General features: G+C 36.9%; 1 protein-coding gene across 13 annotated transcripts in view; it reads right to left on the bottom strand.

Annotated features, from left to right (window-relative positions):
• The window catches only part of LOC128627868 (lysine-specific demethylase 6A-like), a 235,619-nt gene that overhangs the window by 137,297 nt on the left and 73,677 nt on the right, over window positions 1–24,645 (bottom strand). For 12 of the 13 annotated variants that reach the window (XM_053668197.1, XM_053668198.1, XM_053668184.1 and 9 more), the window contains 3 exons: window positions 22,784–22,842; window positions 20,182–20,302; window positions 1,949–2,003 (listed from right to left, as the gene is read on the bottom strand). In XM_053668197.1, coding sequence (XP_053524172.1) covers window positions 1,949–2,003; window positions 20,182–20,302; window positions 22,784–22,842 — 235 coding nt within the window. The remainder of the gene's footprint in view (window positions 1–1,948; window positions 2,004–20,181; window positions 20,303–22,783; window positions 22,843–24,645) is intronic. The other variant, XM_053668190.1, reaches the window with a different exon arrangement.

Raw genomic sequence — 24,645 nt, 5'->3', positions numbered from 1 at the left:
ATAATTATAATAACTAAATTTTAGTTATATGAATTATATTTATTTGTCAAATACTAATCTTTGTGTTAGGTTCCAACTAGAAAAAATTTGATAATTATATGCACAATATGTAAGTATCGGGATTTTTTCCAAGGAAAGTCTCATACCCGTAATGAATCCTTCTTTTAGAATTAAGTACCAAAATCATTCATTTTTTCTTTTTTCTCTCCTCTTTCATCCCCACATCTTCTCTTTCAACAAACAGCATAAGGACAACATTCTATCTGGGAGTTATTAAAAAGTTACCAATTCTTGCCCTGGCTGGTGTAGCTCAGTGGATTGAGTACGGGCCTGTGAACCAGAGGATCGCGGTTCGATTCCCAGTCAGGGCACATGCCTGGGTTGCCGGCAGGTTCCCTGCAGGCCAGTTCCCTGCAGGGGATGCACTAGAGGCAACCATACATTGATGTTTCTCTCCCTTTCTCCTTCCCCTCTAAAGATAAATAAAGAAATAAAATCTTAAAAAAAAAAAGTTAAAAAAAAAAGTTACCAATTCTTAAGCTCAACTTTTAAAGATTCTGATTTAATGAGTCTATGCTGTGGTTTTAAAACGGACATTACTAAGCCACTCAGCTTTCTAGAGATTTCTTAACACCCAGATTTAAGGACAGTGCTTAATACCATTCAATAAAAAAGAAAAAATTAGTCCTAGTTGCTGTGACTCAGTGGATAGAGTACTGGCCAAAAGGTCCCTGGTTTGATTCCCTGTCAGGGCACATGTTTGGGTTGTGGGCCACATCCCCAGTGAGAGGTGTGCTTGACAGGTAACCACACACATTAATGTTTCTCTCACCCTCTCTTTCTCCCTCCCTTCCCCTAACTCTAAAAATAAATAAAGAAAATCTTTTAAAACATTAAAGAAAAATTTTGTAATAAAATGTAAAATCAAACAACTTTTTTGGTAGAAATTAATTTCTCCATATTTCTGGTCTCAGAGACTCATATACTCATTTGTGGTACATAAAACTCATAAGTAGCAAAATGCTCAATATGAAAATTTTGAATTCAACAAATTTAAAAATACTGACATTGCCAAAAAGGTCTTGATAATAAATTTTATTCAAAAATATTTTTGTTAAAATCATCACCAGTACATTTTTCCATTGCTTCTAAAGAAAGAGGAAGGTAGTGGGGGAAAGACAGACAGACAGACAGAGAGAGACACCTACTGGAGAGAGAGAAACATCAATTGGTTGCTTTCTTGTAAGTGTCCAATGGAGGATCAAAACTGCACTGTAAATACGTGCCCTGACCAGAAATCCAATCTGCATTCTTTAGGTTTATGGGATGACACACGGACCAGTGAAGAAACACTATTTTTTAAATATCTCAATAAAGAACAACTTACAATGAAAGTTTCATATTACACAAGGCTTTTCAAATATAATAACTATATATATCCCTCCTGCTACCTCTAAAAATAATACATATTTACTTAAAGATATTATTTATAATTTATTCATACATAGAATTACATTTCCATTCAGTTTTTTGTTCTAATTTTAGTTAGATACTTCTGATCTTCCCAATTTCACAACCACAAGTAAGAGTTTCCATGAACAGTCATAATATAGAGTATACTAGAAAACAAATCCTCAAGGAAATTATTAAAAAGAAATATTTTTTCATTTACAGAGAGAGACACTACAAGATAACAATAATAGAAATGATATCTAGCACAAAGTAACAAACCACTCTGTGTTACTGTTCGCTGAGAATCAGACATTTCTATAGTTCTCAACAGACCATGTTTATGGTTTGTTTTATTAAGTACTCAAAGTCTCTGAGCTGGTCTTGTGCTTCTTGTTCTAGTTTTAAATAACCAATTACAGGTATTCAGGGTTATGATCTGAAATATCTTAGAGAGTCTATTCCTCAAAAAGATCAGAAAATATGTACAAATACTTACTTTCAACACTAGACAAAGTGCAGGGATTACAGTCAATCAAGGCTAACCGAAAATGCTGTAAGAAAAAAGTAAAAATATTAATGTACTAAATGTAGAGTTGTATAAAAATCAGTTTCTATATTTTAGGCCTTACAGTCTAGTGTGTAATAATAAAATCATGTTAGAGATTCCAAGATGGCTGCAAAGTAGATAGAAGCTATACTGTCCTGCTTCTAGCACCGAACTGGATTTAGAACTATATTATAAAGCAATCAACCCGAATAACCAACTATTATAATCAAGGACTTAGAGAAGCCACACAAAAACTGGTAAAAAAAATTGGATACAAGTGAAAGGGCAGGCCAGCACATGAGTGGTATGACTGAGAAGCAGGAAAGAGACCTTTCTCAGGTCTCATGATCTTCTCAAACTATTCCAAAATTTTCAAGAGGAAGGGAGACTACCAAGCTCCTTTTAAAAGGCCAATATTACCCTAACTCCAAAACCAAATAAAGACACTACAAAGAAAGAAAAAAAAAGCCAACATCCGGATAAATACACTGCTAAAACCCTCAACACAGTATTAGCAAACAAGACCCAACAGGACATTGAAAAGACTGTATCCTGTAATCAAGTGAAACTTATTCTGGGAAGGCAAGTTTGGTACAATACATGCAAATAAACATGATACTTCATATAAACAAAATGAAAGATAAAATTTGTATTCCATATCAGTAGATGTAGAAAAACATTTGATATAATCCAGCAACAATTTAAGATAAAAACTCTAAGAAAGTTGGGAATACAGGGATCATACCTCATTATAATATAATATTATATAATATATATAGGTCCTTTATAATATTATACATTATACATTTATTATATTATTTTATTATAATAATATTATAATATTATTTATATTATACATTATAATATTATACATTATAATATTATAAAGAACCTTTTATAGGGTCCTTTATAAATTGGTCCTTTTATAATATTATATTATATTGGTCCTTTATGAACCAAAAGAAATAACCTCATTGTCAAAGGGCAAAAACTAAAAGTATTTCCCTTAAGATCAAGAGTAAAACACAGATGTATGCTTTTACCACTTCTACTCAACAGTACTTCCAGTACTATTCAATAGCACTGGAAGTCCTAGCCATGGCAATCAGACCAGAAAATAAAATGCATCCAAATTGGAAAGGAGGAGGTTAAACTCATTGTTTGCAGATACATGATAGTATACACAGAAAACCCTAAATATTATACCAAAAACTACTAGACCTAATAAATGAATTTAGCAAATTAGCTGGATACACAAGCAAAACTGAGAAATCAATGACATTTTTATATATCAATAATGAACTATCACACACATACACTAAGAAAACAATTCTACTTACTATTGCAAAAAATAAAAGAAAACGTATCTACGAATAAATTTAACCAAGGTTGTAATTGGTCTGCATTAGGACACTTTGAAGATGCTAAAGGAATAATGTGAGGAAATAACAACTAAGTGGGAGCAGACACCAAGTCCAGGGATAGGAAAAATTATCATTAGAATGCCCATAACTATTCAAAGCAATCTATAAATTCAACACAATTCCTATGAAAATGCCAAAGTGTATTTCAGAGATACAGAACAAATATTCCAAAAGTTTACATGGAACCCAAAATACCTGAATAACCTCAGAAATCTTGACAAAGAAGAACAAAGTTGGAGGTAATTTATTTTCTATCACACTATTTAATATTAAACTACTTTAAAGGTCACAGTAATCAAAACGGCATAGTATCATCAAAAAAAAAGTTATATAGATCAATGGGACAGAACACAGACCCCAGAAAAAAATCAACACACTTATGGTCAATTAATATTTGAAAAAAGAGGCAAGAACATACAAGAGGGTAAAAAACAACCTATTCAATAAATGAATCTGGGGAAATTACACAGATATATAGAAAAGAAAAAAGAAAAAGGACACAAGAATAAATTCAAAATGGATAAGAAATTTAAATATAAGGTCAAAAACAAACACACAAGAAAACCTGTAAAAACTCCTGGCAGATAACATAGGCAGTAAAATTTCAGACATTTCTAGTAGGAACAGTTTTGGTGATAAATCTCCTTATCTCCTTGGTAAAGAGAGCCAAGAGAAGAAATAAAAAAAATGGGACTATATCAAAATAAAAAACTTCTGCACAACAAAGCAAACCATCAATTAAATAAAAAGGGAACACACTGAGTGGGAGAACACATCTATCACTGGTACACTTAATAAATGGTTATTTTCCAACATACATAAAGAACTTAAACAAATCAGTCCTAAGAATACAAACAACCCCATTAAAAAATTGACAAAAAACCTGAATACACACTTCTCCAGAGAGAATAAAAATAGTCAACAGATATACAGTAGGATGCTCAACATCAGAGAAATGCAAATTAAAACCACAAAGACATATCACCTCACCTCTACCAGAATGACTAACATCAGCAGATCAACAAACAGCAAGTGCTGACAAGGATGTGGAGTAAGGGAAACTTTTTTGCACTGTTCCTGGAAATCAGACTAATGTGGCAACTGGGGAATATAGTATGGAATTGCCTCAACAAAGTAAAAATAGTACTGCCTTTGACCCAGAAATTCCACTTGTGGAGATATATCCAAAAATAACTGAACACTAATTCAAAATACTGTATGCACCTTTTGTTCATAGCAGTGTTATTTACAATAGCTAATATTGGGGAACTGTTAAAGTCCCCTTTGTTGATGAGTGGACATAGAGGTGTGATAACATTTACACAATGAAATACTATAAGGCTGTAAAAAAAAGGCCATCTTACTTTTGCTCAGCATGGATGAACACGAAGAATATTATTATGTTAAGTAGACTTCCAGCCAAGATGGAGGTGCAGGTAAAAACACTGTGCTTCCTCACAGAACCAAGTTTAAAGACAACAGAGAACCACTAAGCCAGACCAGTAAGAGGGGTGGAGTCAGCAGTGGAGCAGATAGGGCAGGAGAGATGGCCAGACCGACTCAGGAGTGCAGGCCCAGTTGGCAGATCCCAGGTGTGGGATGGCAACAGGAGAACCCAAGGAGGGCACAAGGCAGCTGGCTGACCGCCATCTCACATTTGCGCCCAGATATACCAAGTGAAGGAGCAGGCAGTGATAGAGACAGCTCAGGCTAGGGCCCCATCGACTAGAATTAAGCCTGAAAGCACCAACTGGAAAGACTTTCCAGGCCGAGGTGCCAGGAGAAGCTCCCAGGCTCACAGTTTGTTGAAGAAACCCACAGGGTCCTAGAGGGTGCACAGGCCCACACATCTGGGAGCCGGCAACAGGGAGGTCAGGTTTGCTTGCGGGCACCAGCAGAGGGGACCAATATCCGAGAAAGCGCATGGAACAAGTGCCATTGCCCCTCTCTGACCCTGCCGCCACATATAGCCTCACAACCCAGCAACCTGGGTCACACCGCCCTGGTGAACACCTTAAGGCTCCGCCTCTCATACGTAACAGGTGGGAACAGACCAAAATATTAGGGCTCAAGAACCACTCAAAGCCCCAGAGTCTATATTCTAAGTGATCAAGAAATAGCCAACCTTTCAGATGCACAGTTCAAAACACTGGTGATCAGCATGCTCACAGAACTGGATGATTTTAGTCACAAATTAGAGGAACGAATGAAGGCTAAACTAGTTGAAGGGAGGGGAAATGCACAGGAAGCCAATAGTGATGGAAAGGAAAGTGGGACACAAATCAAGGGAGTGGACCAGAAGGAAGAAAAAAATGACCAAACAGAAAAATATGAAGCAAGAATTCAAAAAAATGAGGAGAGGGTAAGGAACCTCCAGGACATCTTTAAATGTTCCAACATCCGAATTATAGGGGTGCCAGAAGGAGAAGAGGAAGAACAATAAATTGAAAACTTACTTGAATAAATAATGAAAGAGAATTTCCCCAGTCTGGCAAGGGAAATAGACTTCCAGGAAGTCCAGGAAGCTCAGAGAGTCCCAAAGAAAGTGGACCCAAGAAGGAACACACCAAGGCACATCATCATTACATTAGCCAAGATTAAAATGAAGGAAAGAATTTTAGAAGCAGCAAGAGCTAAGGGGACAGTCACCTACAAAGGAGTTCCCATCAGACTGTCAGCTGATTTCTCAAAAGATACCTTACAGGCAAGAAGGGGCTGGAAAGAGGTATTCCAAGTCATGAAAGGCAAGGACCTACATCCAAGACTTCTCTACCCAGCAAAGCTTTCATTTAGAATGGAAGGACAGATAAAGTGCTTCTCAGATAATGTCAAGTTCAAGGAGTTCATCATCACCAAGCCCTTATATGAAATGTTAAAGGGACTTATCTAAGAAAAAGAAGATAAAAAAGATGAACAGTGAAAGGACAGCCAACTCACAGTTATAACAACCACACCTAAAACAAAAGCAAACTAAGAGGACAGCTAGATCAGGAGTGAACCATAGAAATGGAGATCACATGCAGGGTTAGCAACAGGGGAGTGGGAGAAGGAGAAGGGGGGAGAAGGTACAGAAAATAAGTAGCACAGATGGTAGGTAGAAAATAGATAGGAGGGAGGGCAAGAATAGTATGGGAAATATAGAATCTAAAGAACTTGTGACACATGGAGGGGGATAGAACTTGTGACACATAAACTTGTGACAAATAAACTGTGACACAAAGAACTTATGACACATAAACAAAAGGGGGATAGTGAAGGGGGAAAGGTCTGCAAGGTAGAGGGGAATGAAGGGGGAAATAGGACAACTGTAATGATATAATCAATAAAATATATTTTTAAAAAAAGTATTGCCCTGGCTGTGTAGTTTCAGTGGATTGAGTGTGGGCCTGCGAACCAGAGTATCATGGTTCAATTCCCAGTCAGGGCACATGCCTGGGTTGCAGGCCAGTTCCCAGGAAGGGACACACAAGAGGCAACCATACACTGATATTTCTCTCCCTCTCTCCTTCTCTTCCCCTCAAAAGATAAATAAATAAAATCTTAAAAAAAAGAGTATTATGTTAAGTAAAATGAACCACTCAAAGACAAATACCTTATGAATTAATTCACTTAATACCTGGAAGGCAATGAACAAAATAAACTAACAAAATAAAAACAGAGGCAGGGACAACATGGCACAGACTGACAAGTGTCAGACAGAAAGGGGTAGGCCTCGTTTTAAAAAAGGGGAAGGATCCTGGGCTGTGTGGCTCAGTTGGCTGCATGTCAGCCATGAATGAAAATGTCACTGGTTCAATTCTCACTCAGGGCACATGCCTGTGCTGTGAGTTTGATCACTCACTAAGCCTTATGCAAGAAGTAACCATCAATGTTTCTTTCCCACACTGATGTTTTTCTTTATCTCCACTTTCCTCCCTCTCTAGAAAACAACTGTTAAAAAAAAAGAGGAGAGGAATTAAGCAGAAAAATTCCAAACATATGTATATGAATACATAGACAGGTTTGGAGATAGCCAGACAGCAATAGTTCAAATGCTGCCAGCCAAAAGGCCATTCAAAATGAAGCATTTGAAATGAGGTCCAGGAATTATAAAATATAGAATATCCTCAACCCTTCCAAATCTTAACTGGGGGATGGGACACTAGTAGCAGGGCCATTGAGGGTGCTTTTGCATACCTATAACTTTAGGTTGGCTTCATAGATATGTTCAGTAGCTGTGGCCTGCTCTGGGCCAGGAAGATGGGAGTGACTTCCACACATCATGTAACTGAAAAACAACTCTACCTGGTATCAGAGCCTGCATGAAACGTTGAAGATGGTTTGCTTCACAACACACAGCTACACCTGCCCAGAATTACTATGGCAACCCAGAAATGCTGGAAAAATATGGGAATGCTGGCAGGTGTAGCGCTTGTGGGAGGAGTCTGAAATGGGAATGCACAGAAAAATTTGTGGTGGGATTTAAACCCAGGCATGGTAACGGTGCAGTGTTGGAACAATGTGGCTTTGGGGCTCCTGTGCTACATGGCTTAGGAAGCAAGTGAGACCTTGAAGTGAAGGAAAGGGGTGAAGGGACTCATGCTGGTGGGCCAGGAGAAGGTGCCACATGCTTTGCATTGAGAACTGGAGATCCCTCAATACAGCTAACGTGTGGAGGCCTGCCAGCTGAGCACAGATCACTGGGAAGAACTGGGGGCTACCAGAGCCATGGAATTCTATTTTTTCCCCCTGAACTATGATACCCTGGACCATGCAAAATGGGTAAGAGGGACTGTGTGTGTTCCAAGGAACTGTGGGACTTTAACAAAGACATTAAGGCATCACTCTTAAGTCTGTATAACTTTTCAATAAATAGTTCCTTTCCTTTTGACCAAACTCTGGCATTAAGACCCACAATTCCAATTCTTTGGTGGTGGGGCAGGGTGAATCTAATACAGGGGGACCCTGGGGGTAGGGGAGCCCATTCAGTAACAGTATCCTGTCATTTCCTTCCAGGTCTGTTCTTTAACAGTAGGTAGATGTGGGAAAATTCAGAATAGAAAGAGAATTGACTGCTGGCAATGTAGACACAATGCAGTGTGCTGATGATACTTAATTATTGAGCTGTACACTAGAAACCTGTATGGTATTTCAAACCAATGTCACATCAAAAAATTGAATTAAAGAAATTAATAATTTCTAAAGGAAAAAAGAAACTGTCATGCAACAAAAATATAGTAGCCAACACAGTAAGATCACTATTATTCAAAATTTATTTTGGAAACTTAAGAGTTATCAAGTTATTTCCATAAGATAATTAAATATAGCTTGTAGGGGAAAAGTAACTTTATTTAATTATCCTGTATGTATTTTTATTAGGTAAGAAATGGTTAAATATTTAAGTACTCAAGTTAACAAAAACTTATATAAATGCTTAAATTAGACATGTGTTCCATTCATCACACAGTAGGCCACATTATATATGGTTTCACTTTCTGTGGTTTTAGTTACCCATACTCAACTGCTGCAAAAAAATAGAAAATTTCAAAAATGAATAATTCACCAACTTTGAATCACTTGATCTTCTGAGAAGCATGGTAAAATCTTGTACCATCCTGCTGAGCCTGCTAGGACTGTACCAGAGATACAGGACTGTACCAGAGCCTGCTATGACTGCTAAATGAATCATCCCTTTGATCACTGTCTTCATCCTGCCCATTAACTACTTAATAGTTATAAGTCATCAGAGTGTCATGGTATCACAATGCTTGTGTTCAAATAACCCTTATTTAACTTAAGAATCACAGCACAGATCAAGACTAGTAATGCTGGCAACTTAATTTGCCAAAGAGAAGCTATAAGTACTTCCTTTAAGTGGAAAGGTAAATGTTTTCACTAAAGGAAAGAAAGAAATGTATGCAGAGGTTGCTAAAATATATGGTAAAAATGAATCTTCTCTCCATGAAATTCAGCACATTAAAAAGGAAGAACAAAGAAATTGTGCTAGTTTTGCCTTTTCACCCAAATTGCATAAGTAATGTTCATAATTCGTGGTGTTTACTTACGATGGTAAAGACACTAAATTTGTGGTGGAACACATGAACAGAAAATGTTATAACTGTACACAACATGTTTTGCCAGAGAGTACTGAGGCTATATAGAAAGACTTCTACAAGAGACTTGTGGAAACAAGATACACCTGGCCATTTACTACAAGAGACGATTCTACACATTCAGAAATAGGTATGAACTGAAAAATAAAGACACTGTTGTAGGAGTTGCACCTGCCAATTAAAAAGCTATTGCCACAGACTTTAAGTTGATTTTAAGGGTTAGAAATACCACCTAAAGTAAACTTTCACTGTACATTTGTTAAGCTGCCAAGGAGTTGCCAAGGCATAAAACACCAAATATCATTCACTACTGCTGATTCTGTAGCATTCTTTGATGCTGAAACAAATTAATTACAAACACAATTTAACTGACCCAGGTTTTGATTCAGTTTCCCCCTCATCTGAAGATGAAAGCACTGAATGACTTTAAAGACTTACCAGGGTTCAAGGATGCAGTTAAGAAAATCACTCATACAGCAAAATAAGTGGGTTGAAAATTTTCTGACGTACTTGATAAAAAAGTAGAGAAACATATTTTTGCCCATGAAAAAGTGTTAGTAAATGAAAAATAGGAAGAACCTGGTTAGTCATCTACAGAGAAAGACGAAAATAAACTAAAGCAGAATCATCAATGTTGACATGGTGAGTGTTTGAAATGCAAAGACAAGTTAAGGGCAAAATGGAGAAATACCACTCTCAGATGGAATGCAACATTTTTGTCACTACAAGTATCATCAACTGAAGGACTAGAGACATTGCTCTAACACTTGGGTATCTTAAAAAGAAAAGGACAGTTTATGATCACAATATTCTGTGGAAAGAAGTAATGAAAAACTTGAAAGTATCATGAAAACAACTGCTATAGTGTTCCAAACAAAACAAAAATGAGCCCTGGCTGGCATAGCTCAGTGGATTGAGCGTGGGCCTGCGAACCAGACAATCGCGGTTCGATTCCCAGTCAGGGCACATACTGGGGTTGCAGGCCGGTTCCCTGCAGGCCAGTTCCCAGCAGGGGACGCACGAAAGGCAACCATACATTGATGTTTCTCTCCCTCTCTCCTTCCCTTCCCCTCTAAAGAAAAATAAATAAAATCTTAAAAAAAAATGAACTAGCAAACATTTTCAGAGAGCTTGTTATGATGTGCCTAAAGCTGAATGAAAAGTAGAACAATCTAATCAAGTTTTAAAATCTTTCCATTCATGGACTTCTGGTGAAGATGGAGGTGAAGGTAGATACACTGTGCCTCCTCCCACAACCAAAATAAAGACCACAACAATTTAGAAACAAAATAACAAGCAGAACTGACAGAAAAGTAACTGTATGAAAGTCGGACAGCCAAGCAGCTGAAATAGACACATTCATCCAGACCCGTAGGTGGGGCCGAGTTGGGCAGCTGATTGAAGACCGTTCCCAGCACAGGAAGCAGTGACTCCGAGCGTGCAAGGCACCCGGGGTGCATATAAGATGGACCCATGCAGACCCTGGGCACCCAGGAGGTGGCTGGAAGACCCTGGGCATGGAGTGGCAACGGGCAGACCCAGCAAAGCAGTGACTTAGAAGCAGGGCACCCATACAAAAGGCCACTGGCTGACTAGGCAGCGGTTCCACATTTGTGCGCAGATAACTGGGGAGCCAGACAGATCGTGCAACCCAGGGTCCTAGCGCTGGGAAATAAAGCCTCAAAACACTGACTGAAAATACTTGTTGGGGTTGAAGCACAGGGAGAGACTTCCAGCCTCACAGGAGAGTTCATGGGAGAGACTCATAGGGTCCTAAAATGCACACAAGCCCACCCACAGGGGAATCAGTACAAGGAAGGCCCAGTATGCTTGGGGGAAGCAGTGGAAGGAACTAAAATCCAACAGAGAGCAGAGCAAGCACCACTGTTCCCTCTTGTACCCTGCCCCCACGTACAGCGTCACAACCCAGTGACTGGGTTGTGCTGCCCTGGTGAATATCTAAGGCTCTGCCCCTCATACCTAACAGGCTGGAGAGGACAAAAAAAAAGGCCAAAAATGAAGAACAGATCAAAGCTCCAGATATAATACAATTAAGCAACCAAGAGATAGCCAGCCTATCAGATGCATAGTTCAAAACACTGCTGATCAGAATGCTCACAGAACTGGTTGGTTTGGGTTGCAAATTAGATGAACAAATAAAGGCTACACTAATTGAAATGAAGGGAAATGCACAGGGAACCAATAGTGATGAGAAGGAAACTGGGACTCAAAACAAGAGAGTGGACCAGAAGGAAGAAAGATCCAATCAAACAGAAAAGAATGAAGAAACAAGAATTCAATAAAATGAGGAGAGGCTAAGGAACCTCCAGGACATCTTTAAACATTCCCACATCTGAATTATAGGGGTACCAAAAAAAAAAAAAAAAGGAAGAGCAACATGTGGGAAACTTAAAGGAGAATTTCCCCAATCTGGCAAAGAAAATAGGCTTCCAGGAAATCCAGGAAGCTCAGAGAGTCCAAAAGAAGTTGGACCCAAGAAGGAACACACCAAGGCACATCATAATTACATTAGCCAAGATTAAAATGAAGGAGAGAATCCTAGAAGCAGCAAGAGATAAGGGGACTGTCACCTACAAAGGAGTTCCCATCAGATTGTCAGCTGATTTCTCAAAAGAGACCTTACAGGCAAGAAGGGGCTGGAAAGAGGTATTTCAAGTCATGAAATCCAAAGACCTATATCTGAGACTGATCTATCCAACAAAGCTTTTATCTAGAATGGAAGGACATATAAAGTGCTTCTCAGATATGATCAAATTCAAGGAGTTCACCATCACCAGGCCCTTATTATATGAAATGTTAAAGGGACTTATCTAAGAAAAAGAAGATAAAAAAGATGAACAGTGAAAGGACAGCAAACTCAGTTATTAACAACCACACCTAAAACAAAAGCAAACTAAGAGGACAGCTAGATCAGCAGCAGAACTATAGAAATGAAGCTCACATGGAGGGTTAGCAACAGGGGAGTGGGAGGAGGAGATGGGGGGAGAAGGTACAGAAAATAAGTAGCATAGACGGTGGGGATAAAATAGATAGGGAGAGGGCAAGAATAGTAGGGGAAATATAGAATCTAAAGAACTTGAGACACGTGGACATAAACTAAAGGGGGGAAATGGTGGGGGAAGGGTGTGCAGGGTGGAGGGGAATGAAGGGGGAAATAGAACAACTGTAATGTCATAATCAATAAAATATACATAAAAAATGGCAACACATACGAACCTACCAATAACCTTAAGTGTAAATGGTTCAAATGCTCAAATAAAAACTTAGGGTAGCTAGAATGGAAAGAAAACAAGATGCTTACATATGCTACATTCAGAGACCCACTGGAGAGCAAAGATATACACAGACTATAAGAAAAAAAAGGAAAAAAAGATAATTCATAGAAATAGAAAGAAAACATAGAAGCACCTAAATAAATAAAGCAAACCTTGATGGCCATTAACAAAGAGAGTATCATAGGGGATTTAAAAATCCTTTGTCATCAGAAGTAGGACTCTAGGCCTGGGTAAAAAAAAGGTGAAAAAATTAAGCATACAAACAAACAGGCAACAGCATGGTGATTATCAAAAGAAGATCTGGTGGATGAAGGTAGCAAAGGGTAAAGGAGGGATAAATGGTTAACAGAAGGACACTTGTCTTGGGATGTTGAACACACTGTAAAATATACAGATGATGTATCATAGATTTGTACCCCTTAAATAAGTATAATTTCATTAAACAGTGTTACATCAATAAATATAAATAAAAAAGAGAGCAAAGGAAATGATCAGAAAACAAACCACCTTACATTAAAAGTTCTATTTTTACTACCTAAATCATATTCTTAAGCAATTGACAAATGCACAAACATTTTATACAAGGTGAACAATGCAGTATTTCTGTAACACACACTGTAATGTATGCTAAAGCATACACTTTTTAAATGAAAATTGCCGATTAAAGCATTAATGAGATAATGTCACACCAATGTTCCTAAAAGATATGTAGACAAAAGTAAATTGATGAGCTCAGTAGAAGTACAGAAAAAAAATTTCCTTAACTGAAGACAAATAAAGAAAAAAGAAAAATGTGTATTTTCTGCCAAAAAGTAACATTATACTCATGTTATGCAGATACCTTGCTAATGGAGAAAGAATTGGATCATATGACATCAGGCACATTCTGAGTGGTATGGCCACAGACAGAAGAATTTAAATCAAAGAAACAGAAATGAGTTTCCTCAATAACAACCCTCTGCCAAGTAAGAGAGGAAATAGTTTCTGATATTGAAGACATTTAGACACAGAAACTCTGCCACTGTAGTTCAAAGACAACAACAGATTATTTGTAAAGAGAGCAAATGTGTTCCCAATAAACTTTTATTACAAATTTTAAGAAGGCAACTCTACCAACATAATTTACAAGCCAATATTTTAAATTATTCCAGAATAAGGTGCTAAAATTCTTAGTATGTGCCTCCTGGTCTCTCCAAAAGCAATTAGTAACAAACAAATTACTGTGGAAACACTAAACCACAAAATATAGTAGAACTAAAACATAAATTTACCTTTTTGTCATGAATATAACCTGATATAAAAAGGATGCTAACTTCTCATCTTTCTGTCCTTTTTATGTATTCCTTAAACCAGCAGGTTTTGGTGGTACTGTTACCATTGATGTGTTGAATCATCACCAGACGTTGTTTTTTTTTTTTAAATTGATTTCCGAAAGAGAGGAATAGAGGGAAGTGGAAGGATAGAGGGAGGGAGATGTAAGTGGGGCAATACATTCATGAACATGCCAGATAATGATCCTAAATATACACACATATATAATCCTTCTTTAAATACCATGATTTGAAAATCCAAACAAGTCTACTGTTGGTGTGTCTCTAAGAACACTGGTATACATATAAAAATTAAGAGATCATGTTTATATGAGTTTCCAGAATTAAGTAGATTCCTGAAGAATATGAGATTATCATATTTTGCATACACAACCATATTCGTTTTATTGTTCTTCCCAGATACTGTAATTTTTACAAATTGAATGTAGCACAATTACACTGAGCAAGTCTACTGATGTTATTTTTCCAACAGCAGTTGCTCAGTGCATGCCTCTGTGCCACATTTTTGATATTTTCATGTCATTTCTCCTTTTTCATTATTGTATTATGCTGACTTGGGAACAGTGATCTTTGATGTTAATATTGTAATTGTTTTGAGCCCCCACAAACAGCATTCAAGCATTAAACAGCAGAGTTACTCTGCAAATGTTTCTGTGTTCCAACTGCTGTGTGAATTGACAGTTCTCCAGTCTTACTAGCTCTGCTGCCTTTCAGTACTAAAACAACCACACTGAACCTATCCATAACTCTGGACTCTGTGACCTCAGCTGAAAGCAAGAGTCACACATCTCTTCCTTTAAATCAAAAGCTGGGAAAAATCAAGCTCAGTGAGGGAGGCACATTGAAAGGGACACACCACTGCCCTAAAACTAGTTGTTTTGCACAAAATCAGTTACACAAGCTCTGAATGCTAAGGGAAAGGGTTTGAAAGAATTCAAGAGTGCTACTCCAGCGAAGACTGAAATGATATGAATGTGAAAGACTTACTGCTGCACAGGAGGCTTCAGTGGTCTGCAGAGAAGATCCAAGAGCCTCAGCACTGCTTGAAGCCAAAGCCTACTTCCACTCAAACTCCCATCACTCTTTAGTTCTGTGAAGGCTGACAGCAGTGAGCAAGCCGCAGGGGAAAAGCTTGAAGCTAGCAGAGGTTAGCTTAACAGGCTTCAGAGGCTGCCTCCATTAAATCAGAGTGTAAGCAAGAGCTGATGTAGAGGATGCCACAGGTTAACTACAAGATCTAGCTAGGAAGATTAATGAAGAGGGTACAGTCAACAACACGTTTCAGTGTAGACGAACAGCCTTATACTGGAGGAAGTTCGTCACTTTTCACCTCACACCTCTGATAATGGCTATTAAAAGGAGTACTGGTGAGGACGTGGAGAAAAGGGGAACCCTTGAGAACTGTGGGTGGGAATGCAGACCGGCGCAGCCACTGTGGAAAACAGCATGGGGTTACGTCCTATAGCCTGAGAGGAGAAATCAATGCCTCGCTTCAAAGCTTCCACATACAGGCTAACTCTCTCAGAGGACAGTGCAGCTGCTAACTTTAAGTTGAGGTCAATGGTCATGCACATTTTGAAACTTCTAGGGCCCATAAGAAGTATGCTAAATCTACTCTGCCTCAACAATATAAAGGGAACAATGAGGTCTGGATGACAGCACATCTGTTTGCAACAGTTTGATAAATGCTGTAAGCCCACTGTTGAGAGACCTTCTGCTCCGAAGGCAAAGAGTCCTTTCAAACTACTACAGGTCACTGACAAGAGATCTGGTCACCCAATAGCTCTGATAGGGATGTACAATGTGATTAATGTTGGTTTTGCACCTGCTTACACAATATGAATTGTGCAGCCCATGGGTCAAGGCGTAATTCTGACTTTCGAGCATTATTATGTAAGAAATACACATATTACTAATATAGCTGCCATAATCTTCTGATGTATCAGGGCAAAATAAATGAAAAAACATTTGCAAAGGGCTCACCATTTGAGATGCCATTAAGAACATTTGTTATTTACGGAAAGAGTTCAAAATATCATCAAACCAGGAATTGGGAAAAAGTTGATTCCAACCATCATGAATCACTCTGAGGGATACAAGACTTCAGTGGAGGAAGTAACTGCAGTTGTGGTGAATACAGGAAGACAACTAGAATTACCAGTGGAGCCTGAAGATGTGACTGAAGACAGAATTGTAATGTGTGAGAAGATGACTTTTGTGGTTGAATGAGATGGAATCTATTCTCTTGATGAAGATACTGTGAACAGTGTTGAATTAAAAAAGGATCTAGTTTTTTTTATCCTCAAAGAGTTAATTTTTTCACTGCTTTTAGAGAAAGGGGGATGAAGAGAAAGAAACATCAATTGGATGCCCTCCATATGTGCTCACGTGGGCTCCGGAAAATTAACATAGGATTTCAAATCTTACATAAAGTTAGTTGAAAATGCATCAGCAGTGTTTTAGAGAATCTGCACAAATTTTGGTAGAAATCCTGTGGGAAAAATACTATCAAATAGCATGACATACTAACAGAGAAATCTTTTGTAAAAGGTATGGTCTATAGATGTAGCAAATTATGTTATTGTCTTAATTACTGCTTATTTCCATGCTTCTGGCAACCACCACATGTTAGCCTCAGAACTCTCCTGCAAGGCTAAGCACCAGGAAGAGAAAGAATGCTAAAGAAGCAGGATGCATTCTACAAGAAAGAGCTGGCTATAGACAAAGAGAGAGCAGGAGCAAAAGAAGCTTCAGAAGCTTCAGAAAGCTACTGAAGAGGTGGTAGAAGCAGAGTTCAAATGTTATGCAATCCATCTAGTCTGTGTGAATCTGCAGACCAAAATCACTCAGTATAACTGCTGAAACACTGAGTTGCTGTGCTCTAGGCAAATTGTTTTGCACTGTGTCAATCAGGCTATAGAGAGCATGACTGAAAAGGGGGAATAAAAGCAACTGTTAGAACAAGGAAACTCCTTTAACATTAATTCAAGAGGTGAAACATTGTTTTCCCCTAGTGAGAGAGTAACCTACTTAAGAAAAAAATCCCGAAAGAGAAGTAGTAGAGAGCAGGTTCAATGGAACTATATCACTGTCACAATTTGATCAACACTTTTTCTGAAAGCCAAGGGCTAGATCACACCATATTTTAAATGACAAAATGATAAAGGCAGCCTTCTGTACCTTTTATCTTTTCTATATAACTTCCTCATCTAAACAAGCAGCATCTTTGATGATCTACCACTTTAGCAGATCATACAGGGGCACATACAAGAAACAACCAATATGCATAAATAAGTGGAGTAACAAATCATTCTTTCTTTTTCTCTCTAAAATTCAATTTTTAAAAACTCAAATTGAAAAATAGCAGACTTTAGTGGACTTCTGCCAGGATGGAGGCACAGGTGGAGACGCCATGCCTCCTCACACAACCAAGTTTAGAGACAACTAAATATCAGCAATAGAAAACACAGCCAGAACACAGAAAATTAAACTTTTCGGAAGTCTGTTAACAATAAATTCTTCAGCCTGACCAGTAAGGGGCGAATAGAATCTAAAGAACTTGAGACATGGTCATAAACTAAAGGGGGGGTAATGGTGGGGACGGGGGGTAGGGTGGAGGGGAATGAAGGGGGGGATAGAACAACTATAATGGCATAATCAATTAAAAAATAAATTAAAAATAAAAAAAAAAGAAAAATAGCAGACTTTAAATATACACTCTACAAAGAGAACATACACATTGCCAGTAGACATATTAAAAGATGATCAATATCGCTAATCATCAGAGAGAAGCAAATTAAAATCATAATGAAATATGACCTCGCTCCTATCAGAATGGCCATCATCAGCCCTGGTTGTTTTGGCTCAGTGGACTGAATGCTGGACTGTGAACTGAAGGGTTTCAAGTTCAATTCCTAGCTTAGGGTGCATGCCTCAGTTGTTGTCCAGGTTCTCAATAGGGGGCATGCAAGAGGAAACTACACACAGATGTTTCTCTCCCTGTTTTTCCTTCCCTTCCCATAAAAATAAATAAATAAAATCTTTAAAAAAAGAGACTGGCCAATAAATTGACAAACAAGAACCAGTTGTGAAGATGTGGAGAAAAGGGAACACCCAGCACTCTTGGTGGGAAGCCAAATGGTGCAGCCTTTATGAAAACATGTGGGGGCCTGAAAAATTTAAAAATGGGAGTGCCTACAACCCAGCAATTCCATTTCTGAGAGTATATAAAAACAAACCTGAAGCAATAATTTAAGAAAAACATAAGAACCCCTATGTTCATTATGGTGTTATTTACAATAGCCAGCTATGAAATTAACCCAGTGTCCACCGAAAGTTGAAAGGATATAAAAGAGTGTGTGTGTATCTACCTATGTATACAGTACACCAAAAACTACACTATTTTTTCCAACCTAACAAAAATAGATGTAATTTTGATTCACTCACAGCAGATGGCTCTTGTTGTGTTGGCTGTTGTCGTTTTTTATTTGACCATCTAAAGAAAAAGAGGTCAGTGCCTGTGACTCCACAGTCAGGTGGCACATGGTTTAAAAAATCTTGAGGCACAGTGGTTAAAATTCCTGACCTAGAGGATATTATACTAAACAAAATAAATGATTCACAGTAAGAAAAGTACTATATGATTTTACTTATGTATGGAAACCAGGGAATAAATAAACATACAAACATAACTGAAGAAGTTAAATACAGAGACCAGACTGATGGTTGCCAGAGGGAAGGATAAGGTGAAGAGGGTGAAAAACACAATTGGCAGTTACAAAATAGTCATGGAAATGTGAAGTACAGCACAGGGAATATAGTCAGTAATAAGGTAATAACAGTATGGGACTAGGTGGATAATGGAAATATCAGCTGCATGACTTTGTAAAGTATATGATTATGTAACCATTATGCTGTACACCTAAAACTAACAGAAAGTAACATTAAATATAAACTGTAATTGAAAATAAAATAGAAAAATAGAAAGAACTGTGGAAAGGGTAGAATATTTTCCATAGCTGGTAATACTCCATGTGTGTAATCAATAACACATCACTGTGAGAAGAATTAAGAGGTGGGCACTGAATGGGAAAGAGGAATTGGACTCTCACATGGGGTGTTTCCTGGACTCCTTTTTTAAAAATCTTTTTCCTGTTAACATTTTAATTTGTATTCTTCTAATGCAATAAAAAGGAACTGCAAATCAACTGTTTCCTAATTCCACTGAACTTTAGGAAATTACTGACCTTGATTTAGGGTGTTCAGTTTAAGTCATGCTTACAGAGTCTCTTTCTCTCTCTCACACTCAATCACACATACATGCACACACAACCTTGGTATAAAGATAACATTCAACTGACCTATCTGGAAAAAAAAAACATTCTTAGTAGTCACAAAATTACAAAACATTGTGATTCTACAATGCCTTTTCCAGGCACAGAATTCTTATTCCCTTGAAAAAGCTTAAAAAATTATAAAATGATAGCACAAACCCCAAAACTCTGATAAACAAAGTTTTAAAGTCAATTCAAACTGGCATCAGAAGGTATTTAAAATTTATGAATTATTTTTCCCCCAATGTTTATCCTTATTAAAAAGACTTAATAAAGATAATCTATCATTTTGTTACGACACATATTCTTTTACTAGAAGTGGTTGGATTTCTAATTAGACCCACAGGAAAAAATGGCAATTTAAAGTGTTAAAAAGTTATTTTGGGCATGGATAACTCACATGGGGTGGAGACTGATTGTGGGAGTGGGAGTTGGGGGAATAGGGTAGGGGTCAGCAAAAGAAGATCAATTAGGACAACTATAATAGAACAACAATTAAAAAAACAAAAAAGTTATTTTGCAAATTTTCACATGATATCTACTTTGTGCTGTTAATCCCATTTTTAAAATTTTAGTCCATATCCTTAATTTGTTAATTTTTTAAAGTGTTAATATAAATTCCAAATTGAACTATATTCTTATCATTTAAACACACACACTCAAATGCAGAGATATAATGTATGTAGGAAATACCCCAACAACCTACCTTTAAACTAGATTCATAGTCTGTGTTCACTTTGAACATAAGCCCAAGTCGTAAATGAATTTCCTTGGCTCGACAAAAGCCGGGATCAACATAAAGCACCTCCTGAAATGCTTTAATTGCCCTTAAAGAAGATAAACATAAGAAATTGTAACATTTCCATATTTATGTGTATTTTCTGTGGTAGTATGAGAAATATTCTGGCACGAAAATTTTGAGACATATCAGTTTTATAAAAGCACTCAATGCTTTTACTCATTGTTTACTAATAATGTTAGAATATGGAAAGAAATCTCACAGTTGATTTATTGAAACTTTCTCAAATTGTAAAACAGTATTTAAAAGTTCCATAACATTTTGAGTGTGAATAACCAATTTATTACATTTTTCTGAAATATATCAGAAAGCCTCTACTCTGAAAGTTTTTAAGGAGGCAAGAAGTGAAAGTATTAATCCTGAATCTATACTGTTCCATATAAATCACCTTTTAGAAGTTTAACTTCTGCCTATAATATTTTAGATTATATTCCAAACCTACTCTTAAGTATTATGTCATATAGATAATGCCTAGTGTTTATTTTTATTTATAATTCCTACGGAAGAGAATAATATGAAAAGTTCAATCTTACTCTTAGAACAATGAAGTGTGGCCTTTGCCATAAATCAATGGCCCTTACTTATGTGACTTACTTCTCCACATATTGTAAACTGCAGCCTAACTGTGTCTTAACTGTATATTATCTTAATTATTCTAACACATCTTTGTTATCAATAAAGAAAATGTAGATACACTGAACATATTTTGAATATTTGGTGGAATTTAAATTGTGAATTGTTGACAAGTATGAACAAAAACAAACAATAAAAAGTTTGATTTGATCTCAATAACTATCTAAAGACACTAAACACATTAGAGATCACTTTTAGAATCCTAACATGTTTCCAAAGGCAATGTTATTTGTACTACAAATAAATGTACATACTATTCAGAACCCAATTTATGAAAGCAACATACCACCTGTCTTCAGTCAGTCATTTCTGTTGTTCTACTTCTAAATTGTATAGCTATCCACACACTTAGTAGAAAATAGAGCATTTCAGCAATCATACAGATATCATTTAATGAGTTATTAAAATTTATAATCATTTTTCCAGAAGCAACTTAACATTTTCCCATATATACAAAAGTAGGTTTACAGTTGTTAGTACATAGAAAATAGCTTATATTTGTATTATTTACTAATTATTGTAATATTTATATGTACTACAACTGTAAACTTACTTTTGTATTACAACTGTAAACTTACTTTTGCCCATCATTGTATTTAAAGCAATTAACATTTTCTATATAAAATTACGTATCTCACAAATTTATTTTTTAAATATAATCTAAGGAAGGTCATGGGGTATACTAAATATAAAAAATATGATTACTGTTTAGTACACTTGTTTATTCTTAAAACTGCAAAGTTCTCTGTTCCCATTTTTATACCAGATTCATGTAAATTTGTTCTGGCTGGCTAAAATGACTATATCTATTTGAACAAAAGACTGTAAGTACTGATTAAAAAACAGACATCATTCCACTTTGATCTAGCAAAAACTACAATGTATTACTCGATGGAAGTCCTGTCTCTGACTTGTGTAATTTTCTGTCCCCTTCCCATTTATTTATAAGCAATCACAAGTCTATGAATACAATGCCACTGAGAGTCATGCACAAAATATGCCATTTTTTCTTTCAGTATGGCATCTGCTTCAAATTATTAAGGCAAGGTCCTGAATATAAGTCCTGCTTCGGCCCCTAAACAACTGGTTAAAAAACACCAAGTAAAAATTAACACATCTTATTTTCCCTTTCCCTATCAAAATCAAGATTAAGACTATGTAATCTCTAAGATTTTTTCCACTTCTAAAAGTTAGAACTGTAAATCAGAACTGTGAATAGGATGTTCATGGAATTTATAAAGAACTTTAAAACAGTCCTTATCTAGGCTCAAAGTGAAGTATGATTTACTACAAAAGAATTAGATGACTTAATGTTAAGATCTCACAAAGCAATATGTAATTGAAGAGCAAAAAAATTTTAATTATAATCCACAAATATATTCAACAAGCAATGCAATGAATCAAACTATGATGCAATTTAAAAAGCCCAAAAGACAAAAAATTAAGAATATTAGTAGTCAAACTGTCCAACTAAAAGCTAAATATTGACCTGTGGAAAATGACATGAAATACCAGTCAAGGCATATTTAAGAATCCTGTATTAAATATTCAGAATGACCTTCATAACATGGTTATGAACACTGACCATTATTCAATTCACATTCCTTGGAATTCCTATAACATATAAATGAGAAAACTATAAGCCAAGTTTTCTATACCCTATAGTACACAAAATACTACATATTACTATCACAGTTAATCCTCCACACTGAAAGACATATTCTATTGTTACTAACTGAAAAATACTATAATGATGACTCAACCTGATTAGAAGCTTAAAAAAGTAAACATGCTACAATGAAATGTATGTTTACTGACATTAAAATATTTATTACACACACACACACACGCACACATTTGATGTAAGTCAACTTACCAATGAAATGCATTGTAGTAGAAGTAAACCAAACCAAGGCCATACAAAAACGTAGCATTCTGTTAAAAAGAATAGTAAAAGTGTGTACATTTTAGATTTCTAAGTTCCAAAATTCTTTCACATCGTACAAAATGCTAAGAGAAACAATGAGTCAGGTAACACAGAAGACAAAAAGCTTAGAGAAATATTTTCAGTTTTATTTTAATCAAATTCACAGGAAAGAAAACTTTTTAACAACTCTAAAATTTGTCTGAAACCACAAAAAAAAGGACAACAGATAAAGCAATCTAGAGAAAGAAGAACAAAACTGAAGTATTACATCACCTGACTCAAATAACACTATAAAACTATAAAAAGAAAAACTAGTGGCATTAGCATAAAACTATTCAAAGGGGTAGAAAACAGAATACACAGCACAGTTATAAAACCCCACAGTTACAGGCCATTAATATTCAACAAGAGAGCCAAGAAAATCTAATGATAAAAGGTTGTCTCTTCAACTAATGGTGCTGGAAAAAAGTGAAAACAAAGGTAAATTTTGTATCTAAAAGAAATTAAAATTTAACCCCTATATCACATCACTCATAAAAATTAACATGAAACAACCAACCAGACTAAATTAAACACAGACACTGATACTACAGACCTCCTAAAAGAAAATTTACAAGACTTCAGCTGAGATGGAGGCGGAGGTGGAGACACTGCCTCCTCTCACAACCAAGTTTAAATACAACAAAGTTTTAGCAACAAAAACACAGCCAAACCACAGAAAATTGAACTATACATAAGTCTGACAAAAACGAACCATTCAGCTAAACTGGTAAGAGGGGCAGAGCCAGCAGCAGAGTGGGGTCGGTCAGGAAAGATCCACTGACAGACCCGGGTGCCAGACCCAGAAGTGCAGCCAGCCGTGGGTGGATCCCAGGTATGAAGTAGCATCCGGGGACCCACTGAGGGCGCAGGGCGGCAGGCTGACTTCGGTCACACATTAGTGTGCAGATAAACTGTCGAAGGAGTGAGCAGTGAGACATACCACACAGGGCCCAGCGGTGGGAAGCAGCAGAGGGGATGGCTATTGTCCCTCTCTGATCCCATTCCCACATACAGCATCACAAACCAGCAACCTGGGTGGCCCCACCCTGGTGAACAACTAAGGCTCTGCTCCTCATACCTAACAGGCACTAACAGAGCAAAACATTATGGCTCAAGAAGAACTCAAAGCACCAGAGCCCATAACTCTAAGCGACAAAAAAATAGCCAAACTTTCAGATGTGCAATTCAAAACACTGGTGATCGGGATGTTCACAGAACTGGTTGATTTTAGTCACAAATTAGAGGAACACATGAAGGCTAAACTAATTAAAATGAAGAGAAATGCACAGGAAAGAAATGGTGATGGAAAGGAAACCAATAGTAATGGAATGGAAACTGGGACTCAAATATTAAGGTAGTGGACCAAAATGAAGAAAAAATGACCAAACAGAAAAATATGAAGAAACAAGAATTCAAAAAAATGAAGAGAGGTTTGGGAATCTTCAGGACATCTTTAAACATTTCAACATTCAAATTATAGGGGTACCAGAAGGGAAATAGGAACAGCTACAAGTGGAAAACTTATTTGAACAGATAATAAAGGACAACTTCCACAATCTGGCAAAGGAAATAGACTTCCAGGAAATCCAGGAAGCTCAGAGAGTCCAAAAGAAGGAACCCAAGAAGGAACACACCAAGGCACATCATCATTACATTAGCCAAGATTAAAATGAAGGAGAGAACCCAAGAAGCAGCAATAGATAAGGGGACAGTCACCTACAAAGGAGTCCCCATCAGACTGTCAGCTGATTTCTCAAAGGAGACCTTAG

The sequence above is a fragment of the Artibeus jamaicensis genome, unplaced genomic scaffold, assembly GCF_021234435.1.
Source record: "Artibeus jamaicensis isolate MK-2021 breed Jamaican fruit bat unplaced genomic scaffold, CSHL_Jam_final contig_478, whole genome shotgun sequence".
Lineage (NCBI taxonomy): Eukaryota > Metazoa > Chordata > Mammalia > Chiroptera > Phyllostomidae > Artibeus > Artibeus jamaicensis.
The sequence above is the reverse complement of the archived record's forward strand: the minus strand, read 5'-3'. Positions and strand labels throughout refer to the sequence as shown.